This window comes from Helicoverpa zea, chromosome 8 (genome assembly GCF_022581195.2).
Source record: "Helicoverpa zea isolate HzStark_Cry1AcR chromosome 8, ilHelZeax1.1, whole genome shotgun sequence".
In the NCBI taxonomy this organism is placed as follows: Eukaryota; Metazoa; Arthropoda; class Insecta; order Lepidoptera; family Noctuidae; genus Helicoverpa; species Helicoverpa zea.
This window is the reverse complement of record NC_061459.1, coordinates 7,004,443-7,024,062: the sequence shown is the minus strand read 5'-3', so window position 1 is coordinate 7,024,062 and position 19,620 is coordinate 7,004,443. Positions and strand designations below refer to the sequence as shown.

General features: G+C 38.3%; 2 protein-coding genes across 2 annotated transcripts in view; both read left to right on the top strand.

Moving 5' to 3' along the window:
- Window positions 1-1,024: 1,024 nt before the first annotated feature.
- Window positions 1,025-10,597, top strand: LOC124632828 (G1/S-specific cyclin-D2-like). Its single transcript, XM_047167802.1, has 4 exons — window positions 1,025-1,487; window positions 2,227-2,442; window positions 4,219-4,375; window positions 8,525-10,597. Exons 1-4 carry the CDS (start codon window positions 1,254-1,256, stop codon window positions 8,806-8,808), a joined length of 891 nt encoding a protein of 296 aa, XP_047023758.1. The 5' UTR covers window positions 1,025-1,253; the 3' UTR covers window positions 8,809-10,597.
- A 6,873-nt stretch (window positions 10,598-17,470) lies between these two features.
- LOC124632446 (paired mesoderm homeobox protein 2A-like) overlaps window positions 17,471-19,620 on the top strand; it is a 30,386-nt gene continuing 28,236 nt past the window's right edge. Inside the window, exon 1 of the mRNA XM_047167295.1 lies at window positions 17,471-17,705. Coding sequence (XP_047023251.1) covers window positions 17,477-17,705 — 229 coding nt within the window. The 5' untranslated portion in view covers window positions 17,471-17,476. The remainder of the gene's footprint in view (window positions 17,706-19,620) is intronic.

The following is a 19,620-nucleotide window of genomic DNA, read 5'->3' as shown; positions in this document are numbered from 1 at the left end:
GTAGTGTATTGTAATTTTTTCATTGTATTTTACTAATAATAATTCATAAATTACAATAAAAAGTTACTACAAATTCAGGTATTATTATTTTATTTCAAGATATTGAATTAATTTTTATTGCTCGGAGATGACCAGCGGCATCTTCCAAGTTAAAAGTATGCCACACTGCGATCACCAACACTTTTGCCCAACGTGGTACATAAGCAAGTGAAACTTAATGCTATGTGCAATATCTGTGCAGCAGCTAAGGCCACTGAATGAATATTTCTTTCGAAATGCGACTGTAATTTTTCAAAATTAATCAGTGTGTTCAGAATCACGGAAAACTTCGAATGTTGCTATCACATGACTAAGTCGTAGTCGCGGTGTATTCGAAGCGAACCTTCATAATTTTTCAAAATTGACATAAGAACTAAATAAACCCAATGTATGTGGTTAGCGTTTTTATGTTTAAACTATATTAATTTCTTCACTGGTTTAATGCTTGCAAATAATCTGCTTCAGCAATAGCGTGCTGAAATCAATTGATTCCCGGGTCAGGCAGACCATTATTAGGATTTCTGTTTTACATCCTTATTTAATTGGGGCTCATCTTTTATTGCATGTTTTATACATTTATAATCTTTGTATGTACATAATATGGCAATGGAAATGTAACTGATAATTTTCAGTCACATTTTTATTCCAGAAAATGGAAAATTGCTTCTTAATTAAGCTACGAATACCTACCTAAAGTCTAGATTTTTATTAACATTTGTCTATGTTTAAAAAAACAACAGTGCATTTATTTCCGATAGGTAGTTGAAATTGGATTTAATTAATGAATGTGAGATGACCCCGAATTCAGGTCTTCTGACAGCTAATAACTTAATGAAATGCGAGCTTCTGCTTATACAGTAATGACTGCACTGTATCTGATACGGCAGTACCGTTTTTTTTGTAAACTGGAATGGTTTGTACTATGAATAAGACCCAGACGCGTCAAGGACCAAGGGCCACAATAGGGAGATCAAAAGTGGGGTGAGGTGCGGTGTGGAGCCGCGTTCCGACACAGCCCTATTTACTTTGTCTGTAGGCCGCTCCAAGAGCGGCTGTGTACGGTGCGCGTGCGTTCACTTCCCTTGCGTTACGAACACATTTTGTAAACAAACTTGGTACCGCAGTGCGATTTTCGAAAAAATATTTGCTTTAACTACCGATAAATATTAAAAACAATTTGTGAAGACTTGAGTGTTGAATAATTTGTGTACACAATGGATTTGTCCTGTGGCGAGAACATGCAGAATTCTGGAAACAACAGTGGAAGTGGAAGGATGGTCGACATGTGCGTCGCTGGTCCAGATCGGGCCTTAGATCGCGATCCTCGGCTGCTTCTCAACTTGCTGGCTCTGGAGAGGGCTCACGCTCTTCACACGGACTATTTCCAAAATGTACAAATTGATATCCAGCCGTTCATGAGAAAAGTTGTCACCACCTGGATGTTGGAGGTAAGTCAAGCACAATTAACTAGAACTATTCAATGATTCTTATATTAACGGAGTTATTAAACAAATCAAAAGAGATTGATGACCAATGAGACATATCGTAAGTATAGGGTCGCGACTAACAGCTGATTGAAGTGAATGACCTGAATATTTGAGTATTGAGAATATGCGTACTTTGTCGCTTTAATGATGTGTTGCGTGAATAAATGGCTGATATTGAAGTGAATTATCTGTTTCTAATTTAGTGACACAATAGATAGTTCTAGATCTAGATATATTAGTCATAAAAATGTTAATTAGGATATATGTGCTGAGGGTAGATAGAAAATAATATTGCGCGCCTTAGATGTGACTACAATGAAGTTTTTAATTGATTTGTGATTGTTTTTTTTGAGAGGTATTTATATTAAAACTGGTTTTTTATTATTTTATTTCTTTATTCAGGCCATTAGGGCCCATGGAAATACAAATACACATATATCGTACATTGTATTGTAAAAACTAGACTAATATAAATATTCAAAACTTAATGTGGTATCAACATAATGTTGTCTCGTTTCTGGAGTTCCTCGGGCGTCTTCTAATTTACGCACCGATGACAATGACCCCGTCCCGTCACTCCGATGCACTGTGACGTAACTGAGGGAGCCTAATCTATCGTACAAGAAAAACAAAATTACTGTCTTATTTTAGAGAAAGCCAATTTTATGTTGTCATGATGGTAATATTATGTGTTCTCCAGGTTTGCGAGGAACAACAATGCGAGGAGCAGGTGTTTCCCCTGGCAGTGAGCTACATGGACCGGTTCCTGGCGCAGCGAGCCATTTCACGGCAGCAGCTGCAACTCCTGGCCGTCACCGCTATGTTGCTCGCCTCCAAGTTCCGTCAATGTCACCCGCTGTCTGTCGACCTGCTCTGCGCTTACACTGATAACACCGTGTATCCTCATGAAGTCAGGGTAAGTACTCCGAATACTATACATAATAATAATTACTTAGGAACTACAAATGACACTTCAAGCTGGCTTGAAGCTTACCACGTGGCGGCTATTTCAAATATTTATGACTAATGGGGCGATAAAAAATTGACGTATCTCAAAAAATATGATTCTATAGAAATGTTATGAAACTACAATGATTTTAAGAAACACGATTTTATCATTTCAGAGTAGTGTGTCACCACTTCTTTTTACAAAATCTTAAATAAAAAATCTAAGTAGCTCTATCGCTTTCTACGTCCGGCACGGCACATCCTGTGACACAACTTAATTGTTGTTTTGATTCCATAGTGAATAAACTTCGATTAGCCAAGTCAAATGTCACTCCTTCACCCCAAAGCGACATTTCCTTACACCACGCCAGTTTCCGGCAATTACACCTTCCTCGAGAAAGTCAAGAGTGCTTATAAGACTGTCACCCTTCCGAAGCCACAGCCTGTGACGAAGTAAGGCACCGAATTGGTCGTTCACTTGTTTCCGACGGAAATGTGGGCCAAAAGAATACGATAGGTACATGGCCAGTTAAATTAGAACTAATTTAAGTAGCCGTCATTTCACTTCTTTAATGAGCTAAGGTTGTTGCACTCTATTTTTCGTTTATGAAGTTCAAGGGAGAAGGGTTCAAAAATTGTCACACTGAAGTTCTCACTCTAAATGTGTTATTGAATAAATTCCCACAGCTAAGCGTAATGACAAAATTGTCATAATCGTTCACACCCGCACGGACAGGTGCGATTGTTGGTCGCTCATGAGCTTGCCCTTTGTAATCAATTTTGACTTTGTCACCGCATTCACACGCTACTAGTTCAATGGCCAAACAACATTCAAGCTGCAATAGTTTTTCTTGCTGTTGTGAACATAAAAAAAACTTCTGCTAAGGGTAGACTTCTAAAACTAACTTTATAAGGCAATACGCACATACACCATATGTTCTAGTTAAATATAATTTGGATACCGTGAGAACGTTTCGTCACTCCTTCAGAGCGTATGACACCGTGGAATGCTTCGTATTTCCTTGCTATTAATTCGTGCGATGATCGCGATATGCCTGCAACGCGCATACTTAATGCTGTCATATGGTGCGGGCGATCCCACTTTCCCATACTAAAGGACTATTACTTACATATTCACCAATTTCATTATAATGGTATGTTACTGCATAATTATACGATAGTACTTTGTATAAAATTCAATTGATCGTTTTGATGTTGTTTCTTGGAGCGTTTTTTAATAAGACATCATTGTTGTAGCATCTTAACTATGAATGCCCTCATAAATCATAGTTATCTCATTGGTGCTACGGTTTATTGAACTCAAAACTCACTCAAGATGACTGAAGTTTGGATAGCGTTTACCCTGCCTTTATCTAAATTAGAACATTTGTTGTGAATGTAAACAAGGCATCACTTGACCCTCATTATATCAGTGACCATGTGAAAATATCAGCAGCGAAGGGTTCCATTGTCTCTTGTGTTTTCTTATGACATTTCTACAGTAATTGTAACGTGATTCGCTACTTTTTGCGGTTTCCGCCTAACCCATCAAGTATGACGGTTACGTATCAACTGTTAAGAATATAAGAATAGGTCGCACATCCCTTCCTTTAACTACAAGAACAGGGAATTAGTTTCAAATGTACGAAAGTATACTGTTATTCACACGGGGTCGTGCCCTTTGGAAATAATTAAATTCAAAAGCGAAACGACCGTCGTTTAAATTGCATTCTTTTTGTTATAGCAATGGGAAGTGATGCTTCTCCAACGATTGAACTGGCAGTTGTCTATTGCAACGGCGTTCGACTTCGTGGAGCCGTTCTTGGCGCGAGTGCCGTGGGGTCGCGCCAACCCGCTGGTGAGGACGCACGCGCTCACGCTCACCTCCGTCTGTTATACCGGTATGTACACAATCTTTATTACTTACTTACAAGTATGTACTTAGCTGCTGACGCGTACTTTATTTTTCAGCACCGATAAATCTCTTGCGAAACTTGGTTTCATGCGGGTCGAACAGTCTTCCTACGGTGATAGTAATTAACTTTAATCGATAAATGTCGTTTTGCATTTTTTTCACTAATTTGTTCAGGTTTTAGCTTAATGATTATGTGGGACGTTCCTTTTGTTTTCGAATGTGATTGTCGGGTGTTAGCCGGGGTAGCAATGTAATATGGGGTGCCGGGAGTGGACGCGTGTATCGGAACGCGCACATGCCGTTTGCGCCGTGATAACGCGCACACCTTGCGTTCGCGCACCCCTCAGCCACTGACCCTCTCGCACTCCCATTATACACGAATGACCTCACTACATTTTTAAATTTCAAATTATGCCATTACATTTCAATACGCAATAGAACAACAAATGGTAAACCTGTTAGAGTATTAAACCTTAGAATCGTAAAAAAATCATAAAGAGGGAGGACACGTGGCTGGAGAATTATGTATATTTGGAGTATGTACTCATATCTTTATTTATTAGGTACTTGTAAAGTCGTTAAACAACAAAGGATTACGGCCTCACTTCATGCTTGATTTAAAATGAGTTCAGAGTTTTACTTTTAACTATCAGCTTCACTCGTAGCTTCACACTTAGAGTTACTGAACTTAATACGTAGGTACCTGGGTATGTAATACATACTATGTACAAATGTTGTTCGCGCCCTCCACTCACGTTAACTACCAATGCCCTCTGACATTACCTCCACGCGAGGGCTGCGCTTTTCCGATCACTGAACACAGTAAAAAAACTAGTGGAAATTACTTACAAATTCATATTAAGCTTTTTGCTTGGCTAAACACCTGACCTTTATTTAGCACCTTCGTAGTTTTTATATTTATAAAAAAATGCAACTATTTTGTTTCTATTTTCAGTTATGATAATAACGAGTCAGTTTCATGATTGAATACCATATTCTTTAAAAAATATTGTAATATTTCTTACCCGAAATCTTACGGGTAAATAATTAAATTAGATATAATGTTACTAATAATCTTCTCGCTTCACATTAGTAAATTCCATTATAGTAGATAAAAAACATACCTAATTATAAATTGTCCTTTTGAATCTCTGTATTGCTGAAAACTAATAAATATGTAGTACAGAAATCTAGTTATTCCATTAGCGGGAGCGACTTTGTTAAGCATTGCTATGTAAAGATAAAAGTTGGGACATGCGCCATTATTGTTTTAATTATTCTTTAAACTCGTAGTTAACCAAAATGTGTAAAAGGATATCACGATACTTAACCCCGTCCGCCCCTATGGTCCATCGAATCCTGATAACAGTTATTTATAGCCACCATTCGTTCACCGTCTATCACCTTTCATTGGTCCAGCTTTGTTTTACTTTTTCATGGCTTATTCGGTATGCCAAAATGCGTGATTTTTAGGATGCAATGAGTAAAAGGCAGGCAATCATGTGGTAATAGGCAAGCTTTTTAAATATGACATGGAGAAACCGAAGTGTTCCTGTTCGTTACGAGTTTAGTTGAAAGTTTGTAATGGGCGATACTATTGTGCGATTCATGAATATTATTTGCGTAAACGTGACACCAGGTCAACTATCAGTTGCATCTATTAAGTAGTATTGTAAACAGAAACGTTTCGTGTAGCGGGGCGTCAAGTTTTGTCGGTGTCGCCGGAAGTAGCATAATTGCCGGTAACTGATCGTGCATTACCCGAGGTGTGAAAGGGTTAATAACATTACTTGACCCCCAAACTTCCTTCATCTTCTTTTACAAGGCATTTTAATTAGTACAATCATAATTGCTAAGAAAGCAATATTCGAAATTGGATCCAATCTCATAACCGTAAAACTTTTTACGGCAACATGGTATTATTAGTTCAGGCAAAACGATTTGTAAAGAGCAGTATGTGCAGTTTGACCGGACTAATTTCTTGGCGTAGTGTCACGGTTACAGTGACTTATGAGACTAGTCGGCGCGTACGCAGGGGAGCGCCTGGCGACCGCGCCAGCTGACTCGGGGACAATACACGAAGACGTCCCGCGGCCATTGTTCCGCGCCAGAATCCCTGTCCCAAAGTCTCGACAAAAGCTTCGCGACAAAGAGCCGTCTCGGCGCGCACCTGGCGGTATACCACCCTATCTAACCCGATAAGCCGTACATCTCCTTCCAACACAATTTTAACGTTTACCTTGCGAGATTTGGGCTTCCGTTTTCAACATCCGATCCAAATGCCTTATAATAGCTTGATTCCTATTGTTAACAAAACGGATATAATAAATTAAGTGCCTTATAATGTTAGTAAAAATATTATGAATTCAGATTACATGTTAAAAATCATTGATATTTGATCAAACCTGAAACATATTTAAATAAGCCATAAAATCTGTCATGCATTTGCAAAATGATAACTTACCATAAACCAGTTTAACGCACAATTAGACAAAACTATTTGCAACCCCTGCATTTTTGCATTCTATTTGTGTTAGGTTTGGCAGGATTCACTATTAGGGTGGGACTGACGGGTTTCTCAAACGGAACTTAACGGTCCTCGATGTCTGTTGAGTACGGTCTATGTCAATGCAGTTGTGGTAATTAGAAGGGTAAGACGCGGGGGTGTAAAGTCTTCGGGTCGCTGGCAGTCGCGTGGGCTGCTCAGCAGATGTCGGCGCGCCAACTGACAGGCAACCTGTCGCGCAACGGATCGTGACGCACCGCTGCTCACGCTGACCAGATCAGACCTGATACCCGACTCGCGAACCATTTTGATTTTTAATAAGCCACTGGTCCATAGAAATGTACATTAAACAACGACCTTTCTGTTTACACACGTATGCAACGTGCACCGTTGCGTGTTCATGTATTATAGTGATTAACAAGCGCTAGGTGACATGCACGGTGCTCAGGAAGTGTAACGTCTGCAACGGACCTAAAGTTCATTCCTAGCTTGGATTCATTGACCTGCTAGTAATAAGCTAGTGAGCTTGAGTTACATTAATAAAGTGTGGGCACTTTTTCTGATTAAAATTATGACGCGCTCGCGTGTAGCGATATTGTTTTTCTTAAGGAATGGTCACGACGTGTATAAGGGCACGATAGAGTAAAGAAGGGTGCATGTAGTAGGTGGCCACTGACCCGGCGGTGGCGGCGTGGTTCGCGGAGGTGCGAGCGGAAGGGTCGCGCCAGGTGTCCTCACATCTGCCGTCTTGGCTGACGTCGTACGTACACCCAAAGCAACTTGAAGTTTATACTGTATTGACTTGTGACGCTCCAATGACTAACACCGTTAGGAATATGTTAATCATTATACAAATGTTTAATAATTTATACTGCGATTGATTGAGCAATTCGTACCGTTTGTGCAAAATGGAAGGGCGTAATCGGCAGCAAATAATATTGATTAGTCGCCTTGTGATCGAAGTTACATTTTCAAATCGCACAATAGAGTCCCTCCTTCGTAGCGAAATGCAGCTGCGCCCTTAGCTAGACGACTTAAGATGTAAATTACCATTATTCCCGAGCTATTGTCCCGGAGTAGGTACACACAAAGATGCAGACGGGGACGCAATGCACAAATCGGGCAGCTGTTCTCCTTCCTTATTCTCAACTATAACAAAAGAGTTCTGGTATTGTGCAAAATGTAACACGACTTTTTTTTTACTTCGACGACGAAGGTCGAAACTTTTTTTTGCTTATATTGTTACTTATAAGTTATCTTGTTTGACTTCACTAGTTTTATTTTTAGATAGGTATGCTTGATCTTGGTCGATATGTAGGTTAAGTTATAAGATGCTAATAATGTACGCCATATAGCGGATGGTCGGACTGAGATGCAAGGTGTCCGAGCCACCTGTCCGCACTCCGCGGCAATTATCTCGCAACAGATGTGCATGTTCTACCTGCGCCTGCGTCCTCACTAGAAGCTTAATTTCGATATAAAAAGTTGTAAACAAGAAACCTGTTTGAAAATCAACCTTATTAAAAGTCTGCTTGCGTGTATGTTGTTAAGTTTGCATTCGAACAACACTCAATATTATTGAGAGCCTGTGATTGGATTGAAAATAAAGTCTGTATTATTTGTCAACAGAGACGGAGTTTCTGCTTGTGCCGCCATCGTTGATAGCTGCTGCGTGCATCACGGCGGCGGCGCGGGGGCTGCGAGTGCGCATGTCTGTGAGCGAGCTGTGCGCGCTGACGCGCACGCCGTCCGCCGCCGCCGAGCTGGTGGCGCGCCACGTGGAGCGCGTGCTGGCGCGCGAGACGCAGCCGCAGGAGCCCCGCGCCCGGCACCCGCACCCCTACAAGCAGACCACTCCCGAGCAGACGCAACTACCGAACACACCCACAGACGTGCAAGACGTACATTTCTAACAACAAAATACATTACTTTGTATTTTTTGCAAACAGTTTATTCTGCATTTAAGGAGCACTATAACCTGTGAAGAAAATAGTACAAAAATTAACAACCAAAACCAAACGATCTCAGAGCAGTGTTTATGAAAGTATGGATTGCATTGTTACGAACATTTTTTACTTCGTGCACCTGGATTCACAAAAGAAGATCCCGTCGATAAGCAAAAAAAGAGCCTTCATCCAAAAGAAGTGATGTCAATTCTTATACAATATCGATGAAAACTTATGTAGAAGAAATTATTGTTCATTGATCTCAAATTATTTATGTAAAATATTAACATTAGAGTAGATTAATGTTATTTATTGTAAAATAGAATCATTTATGCGAGTTGCTTAAGGTTTTTTTCGTTCGGCCGAACGTTATAATAGAAATATTTTGCTTTTTGATCTCCATTGATTCCAAATGTTTGTGAAAGACTGAACATATTGAAATCACTTTTTTACAATAAACAAACGAACTCCATTAGCAAATTGTGTGAAATGTTAGAACTTAATTAAGCAAGATCAAATCGAAGAAGAATAGAAATTCGATGTATATATTATTTTGTATTTATAATTTTGTGTGTCACTGTGTACTAACTAGTAAGATCTCATTTTGTAATCAATTTGATTTAGTCCCTCTTCGCGGAGGGAGGTGTGTTTAGTATTTGCTGATAATGAGTGAAAATGTTAAATGTTGTAATATTTATTTAGGTCGATGTTAAGTTTTAGTAAATTCTAGTCAAACGTTTTACACATTCCTGTTTTCGACCAAACTTAATATTTAGATGTATAGATTTAATTTGTATAAGTATTATTGTTAAGGTAATTAGTATGTTTTAGTTTGTTTGGAAAATTGTTACAAAAGGCGTTAGAATACTCATCACTGGAGCGGGAGAAGTTCCACAGTTAGTTAATGTATAGACAATTAAATTTCCTCGCTTGTAATTAGTATGTAACTGTATTTATTGGGTGGCGGGAGTGAGGGAGAGACTTGCACCTCCAGCACACAGTAAGATGGAGCGCGGGTACGCGGCGCGCTCTCGACGACCGGAGCGTTACGTTACGCAATGTTAATTTTACTAATTGTAATAAATTAATGGGTGAGCTTTCAAGTCTCTCTATTTATTCCGTGTCGACTCAATGTAACTTTCACATATAAGTTAAAAAAATGAGTGTTCATGCAACCATTAACATTAAGATCACTGTGAATTTAAATTAGGCAAGCAGCTTAGGAATGTTTGAAAGAAATGCACATGTAAAATTGTGAAGTATGGTTTACATACATGCCACGTTTACTATTTCGACATTTGTAGATACGTCATTTGTCATTGTTATTTAAATTAATTTATTGTTTATATTTTACTTGGTTATAATAGCATTTAATCAGTGTATGAATATGCACCTAAACACAAAATATATTACAACTTAAAGAGGCCAGGAGCCTGTGAAGAAACGACGGACTATAGATACACAAAATTGTATTCATGCTTGGCATGTTATCGTTTCATCATGAACATGTTCAACAGATTAATCAATTTTATTATAGTTTCTACCTTAAAAAGTTTTAATTATGAGAAAGTTTTGATATACAGTCGCTTGTATAGCTATTGTTCATTTGTAGCTAAGATTTCGTTTTAAACATTGATTGTGTTAGGTACGTATGATTATTATGCCTATTGTGTAGATGTGTATGGTGCAGCTTAATTTATAGGTTGGCCATATATAATAATGTATAGTTTTAAAATAAAAACAAACCCCAAAAACATTTCTGCATTTTAATTTAGAAAATGAGGAAAACCTAGATTCTGGGTATCCTTGTCATTATATTAGTAATCAGATTTCATAACTTCTAGCTGAAAAGTCCATCACGGTAGAAACGCTGTTTCATCTTGATACCTCATCCTTGCAAACCATAATCCTTAAGGTAATATGGTGTCTATATTATACTTACTAAGAAAATAAACCAAACTGTACTAGGACAGACCTACAATTAGGTGTTTGATGAAAGATTTCTTAAAGCTCTAATGTAGAATTTATTCGTATTAAAACTATGAACGCTAAAGAAGTAGGTACTTACCTAACAGAACAGTAATATTTCAGTGCCGATTTCAGTGCTCGTAATATATTTTCTGTAAAAAAAAATGAAGAAAAAGAAGAAAAAGTTAAAAATAGGCAAACAATAATGTCCATCATTAAATTTAAAAGTAGATACTAGATAGGTATGTATAATAAATAACAAATTAAAAGTTCACAATTTCAAATACTTACGTCTTTAACAGGGACAGGTCGAGTTGGCTACCTGCTTGGAGAATATTTACTTTCAGGTAGAAGTGAAGCAACGCTTTTTTTCTGTGCCTACTATATCCGCAGTTCTTTATCAAACTTCAAACAGAGCTTTAATGCATTGCACTGTATTTTACAGAAATGAAAAGTATAACTTAAATTGTATTACTGAAAACCGCGTGTTAGTTATGACTATAATTTTCAATATTCTATACTTCTCGCTGAAGCTTTATTCCAAACAGCATTACTTACATACATTAACAAATGCATTAAAAGCTACCACGTGCACATTGAAAGCTTTAAAAGTTCATCAAAAATGCGTGGCAGTGGCGCCCTCTATACGGGAACACGAAAATTATTAAAGCTCTCGAGTTCCCGAGGGATAGCTTTTGCTTCTCATACAGTTTGGCTCGTTCGTAGTGTTCCTATCTATAGATTTTAGTTTAGTGCCGCGTCCACAGAGGGCAGCAGTGAAGAATTTGTTTATTTTTAACACTCGCCATAGCAGACTATGTTTGTTTGTGATAATGTTCAACAAACATAAATAGTGAATGTGAATTCGTCTGCGTTTATTTTTACCGTGCGATAGTTGATGTCTAGGAAAATAGATTTTATGTTGATATCGATGAAATGTTAAGGTGTAACTTGATACCCAGGGGATATTGTAAAATTAGGTATCTATTATTATTGGATAGAAGTAACGTATCATGTGGGAAATCGTTACTAAAACGGTTTGATGATATTTAATTACTGATTACCTAATTAATCAGTTATGGTAACTGACGAGAGCTTTCAAATAGAATAAAACTTGTGCTCATAATTTATTTTGATGACGAATTACTGTCACGGATAGGCTAAAATTTTAATTGTTCTAACGTTTTGTGTATATTTCGATCTGTATTAAATATTATTCGTATATTCAAGTGATGATAATAGATATAAATATCTGAGTAGACATCTGAAATAAAACTTGGAGGATAATAAATAGTTTTATACATATAGATGACCAGTTTTCTGTGTTCACGAAATAAAAATCTATAAGATTCATCAGACAATATCAGTGTTCATACGCGGTATTTCGCACATTGTTGTTTGTACATACAAAGGTGCGACGATTTACCTGATACTTGATCCCTTATGTACGTAGGTTTATCTACAAATTTCCAATTTACACTCGAAAGTCCGATACGACACCGAGTGGCGAGCAAACAAGGAGTGTGCCGTGAGGGCAGTGGGGGGAGAGACCTCGGCAAACCCAGGCGTTTGTACGAAAAACCCAGGCGAGCGCTTGGGGCGTTTCGGGGCAAACACGCCGTCTCCCGGGAGCCGCTCATTAGTTGTTCAAACACGCCGGCGGCCACTTTGACAAGCAGCGCGGCAGGACCTGCTCCGTCCCGGCAAGGACCAATCTTCCCCTTCACTGATCTAACGCTAACTATAAAGAGCTATCGGGACTGCAGATAGTAAACACGCGGTTTGTTTTATTAGACAAACGACGGATCTTTGCATTGGCGTTTACGTAAATCTGCCAGAATTAACAAACTGTTTCATGTGGAGATCTTTTGATGTACATAACTAAACATATCTTTGGTTATCACTCCCCATCTCCCGAGCCTTTTCCAACCAAACTTTTTTGAACCAAAGATTGGTTATCACTACATCTACGTACGTAAGTAAGTATTGATAAAAATCCAAAAAATCTTAATTTTCTGGGAATACGCAATTACCAGTGATTGTCACACCATGTCTTAAGGTAGTACACAAGTACATTCGTCACGTGATCTTTGTTAATGGCGGCGTCAGCTCGCAATCATGGCGATGGGTGAGGCTCATCAATCACGGGCTCAGGTGCACTACACCCCGTCCCCCGCGCGCCTCACCGCCTCTCCGGACCCTGCCCTCGTCTGCACTGCAGTCAAAGGCCTTGCTCAGAGTCTTCAATTATAGCTGTCGTGAATACAGAATTATCTCATGTGTGGTTAAAGTTTGTTCCATAAGTTGCAATGTTGAAGGGTCTTGTACTTATAGAAAATCTTCATACGGATAAAATAACCGCATCTTTTCTTCGGAAGAGCAGTTATAAGCATCGTTTATTTTCAGACCTGCCTCAATAACGTAAACTACCTATCCAGCCTCCTCATAAATGGAATGAGATGACCGGAATTGATGCCTCATTGAACAAAACCTGATAAGGTCTTGGCAAACTTTATTTAGGGACAGTCTGAAAAAAATACAGAATAAGTAGTTCTTGTTTTCTGAAAATAAACTCAATGACATTTCCCAAATAGAACTAATTTAATTTGGGTCGTTATCTTAAAATTTCTAAAGTTTTGATCATTAATATTAGTTACAGCATTTTGTAGTTGAAATAGTTTTTGATGCGACGGCTCGGTTGTTATATTGTTTACATTTTGTGGTCCCACACAGTTTTACAGTCTATCTACATCACTACTCATTATAAACCAAATTCTCCGACTGTCTTTCTGTTTATGTTAAGTTTGAAAACTACTGAATGTTTTTTTGGTTACAATTCACCACTACATAGGGATTCCTGAGTATGTCATCCTCTCGCTTCAGAATCTCTGAGTTCAGATGAGCCGTAAGATGAATAAAATCTGTTTCAAAAAGCGTATGCTTTCGGTTTACCTGTAGCTTGCCCATAAACCATCCATATTTCAGCAACGAAAATGTTAATTAAAAATATGTACGCGTGTGTACGGGGACAGTCGCGATGCAGCTCGGCATGTGGCCGGGAGGGCGCAAATCGAATTAGCCGAGGGTAAGTGGAGAGTGACGCACGCACACCGCCCATAGCCGACGCATTATCAGATTAGATGCCGCGGCCTCAGACTGCGAGCCACGACAAGTCCACAAATACATGCAATGTTTAGCTAAGGCTGTTTGTCTTCAACTGATTTGGTGTGTCAAGGTCGAAATTGTATTTACATTGTTTAGTTTTGGTTTTGGGATTATGATTTTGGATTTAATTGGGTTATGTTGAAATATTGACGCTGTTTAGATGATGCTATTTTTCACTACTTAGGTGTCAACTGTTTCGCAGCTGGGTTAAAGTTTTTGTTTGGAACATCTTCTGTTCCAACGAGATTTGATCGATATAGAAGATATAGGCGAAGCTTATTTATAACGTGTTTTGTTGGTTCCAAAGTTGTTTTAGAAAAGTCATGTAATGAAACGTAAATTCAATGGACGTAAGTACCTATGTAGGTACTTTATGCTTCTCTTACAAGTTCTGAGAAACTACGCTAAGCACATTTTTGAGAGAATCTACTAGCAAAAAGACACAAACAAACGAAAAAGGCATTCGTCGACAGCAAAGGAGAAAAACTAAGCGGCAGTCGTTGTTTGATTGCAGGTCGCTAAGTGATCACATATATTACCGCGGAGCCTTGTTGTTTTTCATCCCGCGAGACGCGACAAGCGCAGAATGCCCGCCATTTGCGTTACCCCTGTCTACGCACTTTGCTTGCCGTAATGATAAAGTGTTCCTGGAGTGTGGCTTTCTTTAACGTGGGAATTGAACAAACAAAAAGTCTTGGTGATAGCTGGTTCATTTATGGCCTGGAAAATTGCATGCGATTGTGCTGTTCATAGAGGTCGTGGTCCTATTGTTGGGATATGTCGCTTATAGAGTAAGTACGGGTATGTCTCAACAGTATTTAAGTCAAATTATATTAGTTAGGTTCAGTAATTATGAATGGATTAATTAGGTCCATGTTAACTTTACTGACTTCTCATTAATGTCAAAAACAAATCCCTTACACACAAATAAAAGTTAACCCTTATTTAAAATTCCCTTCAACAATATCTTTCTTAAGGGAACATTTTTTCTTAAGGGTTATGTAGAAAGGTTTCATTGATACATAGAAGATATTTATGTGTACCTAATTTAAGACAAAATAGCTATTAATTATTTATGAAATAGTGTTCCTTGCTTTGCTATAAAAAATAAAATCCGGTAACTATGCTACAAATCATTAGTATAAATAGGTAACATTGCAAACAATAATCACCACATACCACACCAAAACAAAAAAAAAAAAAACAGCCAGCAGCAACAATGTAATTAATATAAATAATAAATAAGGCAGCGGGCTGAGTGTCGCAAGCGCGGCCGCGTGCGCCGTCCCTAAGGACTTGACTCGCAGTAATTTCAATATTGTGAATATTATACGCGTCATTTTCTCACACGATCCCCTGCTTGTAAGCCCACCCGCTGCTCCTGGTATGTATGTAGGAACATGTAGGTGCAGGATATATTGGACAGTTTATTTTTCTAAAAACTGTATAAAGTCATAAGGTAGTTTTAAGTAAAAGGAATTGGGTCAATTGCTTGTTACGTATATTTTACCATTGATAGTACTTAAAAGATTTTACTTCTGCAATAAGCGATTAAACTTAAAATTGTTTTATGTGGACATGGGCAAATTGTGCTATTATGAGCAAAAAAGTTAGAGTAATAAAGTACAGGAGATTTACTTTAATAATTAATTTTGTTAACATAATAGTATAATTATAGTGTAGTACAAGAAATTACACTTAATTCAAAACTGCATCGATGTCTCATTGATAATAATAACATAGCATTGTAGCACCAAGCATTCCGCCAATGCTTATTTATCGATATATGTATGTACTTACATCATCTTCCTACCACAGGATGCCATCGCCAATTTCAAGGCATCGGCAGTTTTAAAAACAAATTAAGATAATCATGATATCATCAGTGGTCAGTTATATTATGTTTTCACACACTTACCAATCTATACTTAGGTACCTTAGGAGCTGTCCAATTTAAAATTAAACGACGGTAATTAATAGACCTAGTGCCAGTTTCAAAACTTTCCCTTTCAAATATTTTGTCTATAAAACTAAATTAAAATTAAAAACCTAGAAAGTAGAAAGGTCACATTAGCATTTCTTGTCTTTTCTTATTCAGCGCGCAGTCGTAGTCTCGGTTCGGCCGGGTCTTACCACGCGGGGAGTTCCCTTAAAGAACTTTATCAGTTATCGAGTTATCCCTCAGGAACCGAAATCAGGATTTTTTCAATGTATTACAAATTAAGATCATAAGTGTTCAATTATATTTTTTTTTCACACACACACACCAATCTATACTTAGGTACTTTAGAAGCAGTCCAATTAAAAATACGGAGGTAATTAATAGACCTAAGTATGTGCCAGTTTCAAAACTTTCCCTTTCAAATATTTTGTCTATAAAACTAAATTAGAATTAAAAACGTAAAGGCTAGAAAGGTCACATTAGCATTTCTTGTCTTTACTTATTCAGCGCGCAGTCGTAGTCTCGGCCGGGTCTTACCACGCGGGGAGTTCCCTTGAAGAACTTTATCAGTTATCGAGTTATCCCAAAGGAACCGAAACTAAATGAAATGATTCCGTTTTATTACGCTGGCTGGTTCCAGATTTATATAATTGGTGTGTTTGGCTTCTGGAATGTTTTTAAGGTAAATATGTTGGTGTTATAAACAAAAATATTTGCTAATTAATTTAATTTCCGATTACTGTGATCATTATTCTCTTATCATACATTCATATAACTGTATAAAAAATGTCCGTACAACTTAAAAGTTTAATAAGTAATGCGAAAAACAAAACATGCTTAAAAAATGCGAAACGAGGCTTTCTAAAAATATAAGTGTGGTAAATATATATTTTTTAAATGTGGTTATTTTTTGTATAAATATTTAATTAATGAATGATACTTTGGCTTCGTTACTTTTTTATTAATTAACTAAATATTATTCTATGAAACAAAGTTGCAGATTAAATACCTACCTACAGTCATTCGTTAAGTAGGTACCTACCTGGATCGTTAATTACAACTTTTTTATTTTCCTCAATGACAAAGGAACTGTCGGCGAAAAGAAAAGTAGACAAGTGTCGTGACACGCACCCCCGAGTCACGGCGCGGAGAGGGGGTACGGCGCCGACCAATCAGGTGGCTGCTCTGCGCCGCTGGCACCGACCATTGGCCGGCCGCCGGGGGTGCGCGCCCCGCCCCGTCCTCGAGGATCGTCCTTATTGAATTAGGCTTATCATTCGATTTCAAGTGGGGCGAGCGCGCGGTCCTCCGCGCCGGCAAAAACTATCGTTGGGATCCGATACCATCTGTAATCGGCATAATTCGATATAGTCGCGGCTCATCCAATTATGCGGCTGTGAGCCTTCGCGTGGCTCCCTCCGACACAAGACGCACGCGCCCCGCGCGGCGCGGCGCTTTCGCACCACTATATTGTTATTTTACGCAAAATTTTAATTCCGGGTCTTGTTGGAGCACATGTCAGGGTGTTTGGGTAGATAGCCGGTGTTGTTGCTGAACGCCATGGAGTACGGATACCTGAGCGGCGCCGGCGGCGGCTTCGAAGGAGGATGTTTGGGCTCGGGCGGCGGCGAGCTGTCCTGGGGCGAGCTGGCTTCGTGCGGCCAGATGTCTCAGGCGGCCTACCGATACCAAGGCATGCGCTACCAGCCTCCGCCACCACAGTGTGCGCGCCCGCAGGACGCTGCCATGCGAAACCATCACATCTTCCCGCCATCCATGAATTTGCAACGTAAGTACTCAAAAAAGTTTGACCGACGGCATCATTCTTTCTTCGTTTACTTGACATTTCGATATAATGCCTATTATAATCGTAAAATCCTGTATATTTAAGCCACATTTGAGTGTTAAACGGTACTTAAATACTTAACCGTTCAAGAAACATGAATAAATCTGTGCGAGCATATTGTCGTAGCGCTACGAGGTTACGACTCCGTAAAACTTACGTAGCGGTTACGGCTACGACGCGGCGGGCGTAGCGCTCAATGTAGAGGTTGTTCTCAATCTTAAGATTATTAAAATTATTTGCTTAAAGCTGTTTTTATGTTTTTTTTTTAACTGATTTGTACAAAATAATGGGTTCTGTAAATATTTTCTTATTTAATACTGATAAAAGAAATGAAGAAAATAAAAAAGACTATTTATTATTAAAATTGATAATTTTCGAGTCATTCACTGATTATTACTCATTTTGTAGTGTATGTAGTACATGTTTAGTTTTATAAAACAAAAAAAAAGAATATGATATTGTTTTTTACTTATGTAAAAAATAAATGAAGAGAGCGTAAGCAGAGTTTTACGTTGTTTACATTTAGAATATATCAGGTAAATATGAACGAGTTTGAAATGTCAAAAATAAAGTGCAATAGACGCTGTTGAAGAATAGTATCTTCTATGCGATGACGTTATACTTACAAATAAATAAAGGTATTGAGAATGAATTGGCTAAATGAGCATATAATGATCAAGTCTTAGAAAACTGTCGATGAGCAACAAAGAACCAATATCTATCGGAGGAATACAAATATGGGCATATACAAGTTGTTGATTTGCATTTGTGCCATACTTCAGGAGGAGGACATACAATACGTAAATAATCGATTGGAACTACAGTAGACGGGAAGTAACTAATATGCACTGCTTTTTTTGTCATTGTAATGTCGAAGTATTTCAGAAATAATCCAATTTTATGAATGAAATTTATGAATAAACGTTGCGTATGCTTTGTGTTTGCGTTTGTGTGAGGGCGCAGCACGGTTTTAAGGCCAGTAACACACGCGCCAAGTTTAAATACGGCTAGATGACATTGACGGAATTCCGAAAAAAATAATTAAAAAAAAAAATTACGTACCAATTTTTTTGTTGATTTGGGGCGACAATCATTAGCATAATTACGTCCTTGAATATGGCACGGATGCAAATCAACAGCTTGTATAAAAGCACACTGAAAACTTAGTAATGTCTTGTTTTCCTTAGGTAATAAACCATCATTGATTTCCACGCTGACCATCGCAAATTGTGGAATTATTATAGTCACTAATTTCCCACGAAGGCTATGTAACAATCCCACAGGACAATTGTTCACAGGTTAAGCAGCGCTGGGCACACCGGTTCAGCATGGGTCATTTTCTTTATAATTAAACTAGTTCCAGCTTGTTCCGATGGCTAATTTAAATGATAGGTCCTGATTTTCAAATTGAATGTGTCTGGCAGTTTTTAGGGGTAGTAGGAAGCGAGAAAATCTGTCTTGTCATATATATATACCGAATTTATAACCCGGATAACTGGACCCAGTTGCATCCAGTTGGACTGGAAGCCAATCCCAACCTATTAGGCAAAGGCTAGGCTTATGACTTGGTAGCTGACGCATTAGCCTTAGATCATGATGATGAGAAGTTCAGAGCGGACTCTTGGCTTTGATGACAACCTAGCAGATATCAAATAGTTGACTATTTATTACGTACGTTTCAGTACCTACACAAATACTCATGTAAGGGAGTATTCTGTTGTTAAATTACTCGTATAAGCTATTTGTCTTTTCGGAAAGAACAAGAAAAAAGTAAAAAGCATTTCTTGCCACTAAATCAATTATGATGATGCTACCAGTTTTGGCGAAGTAGGTACTTCTTTTTCTAGAATAAATAAAC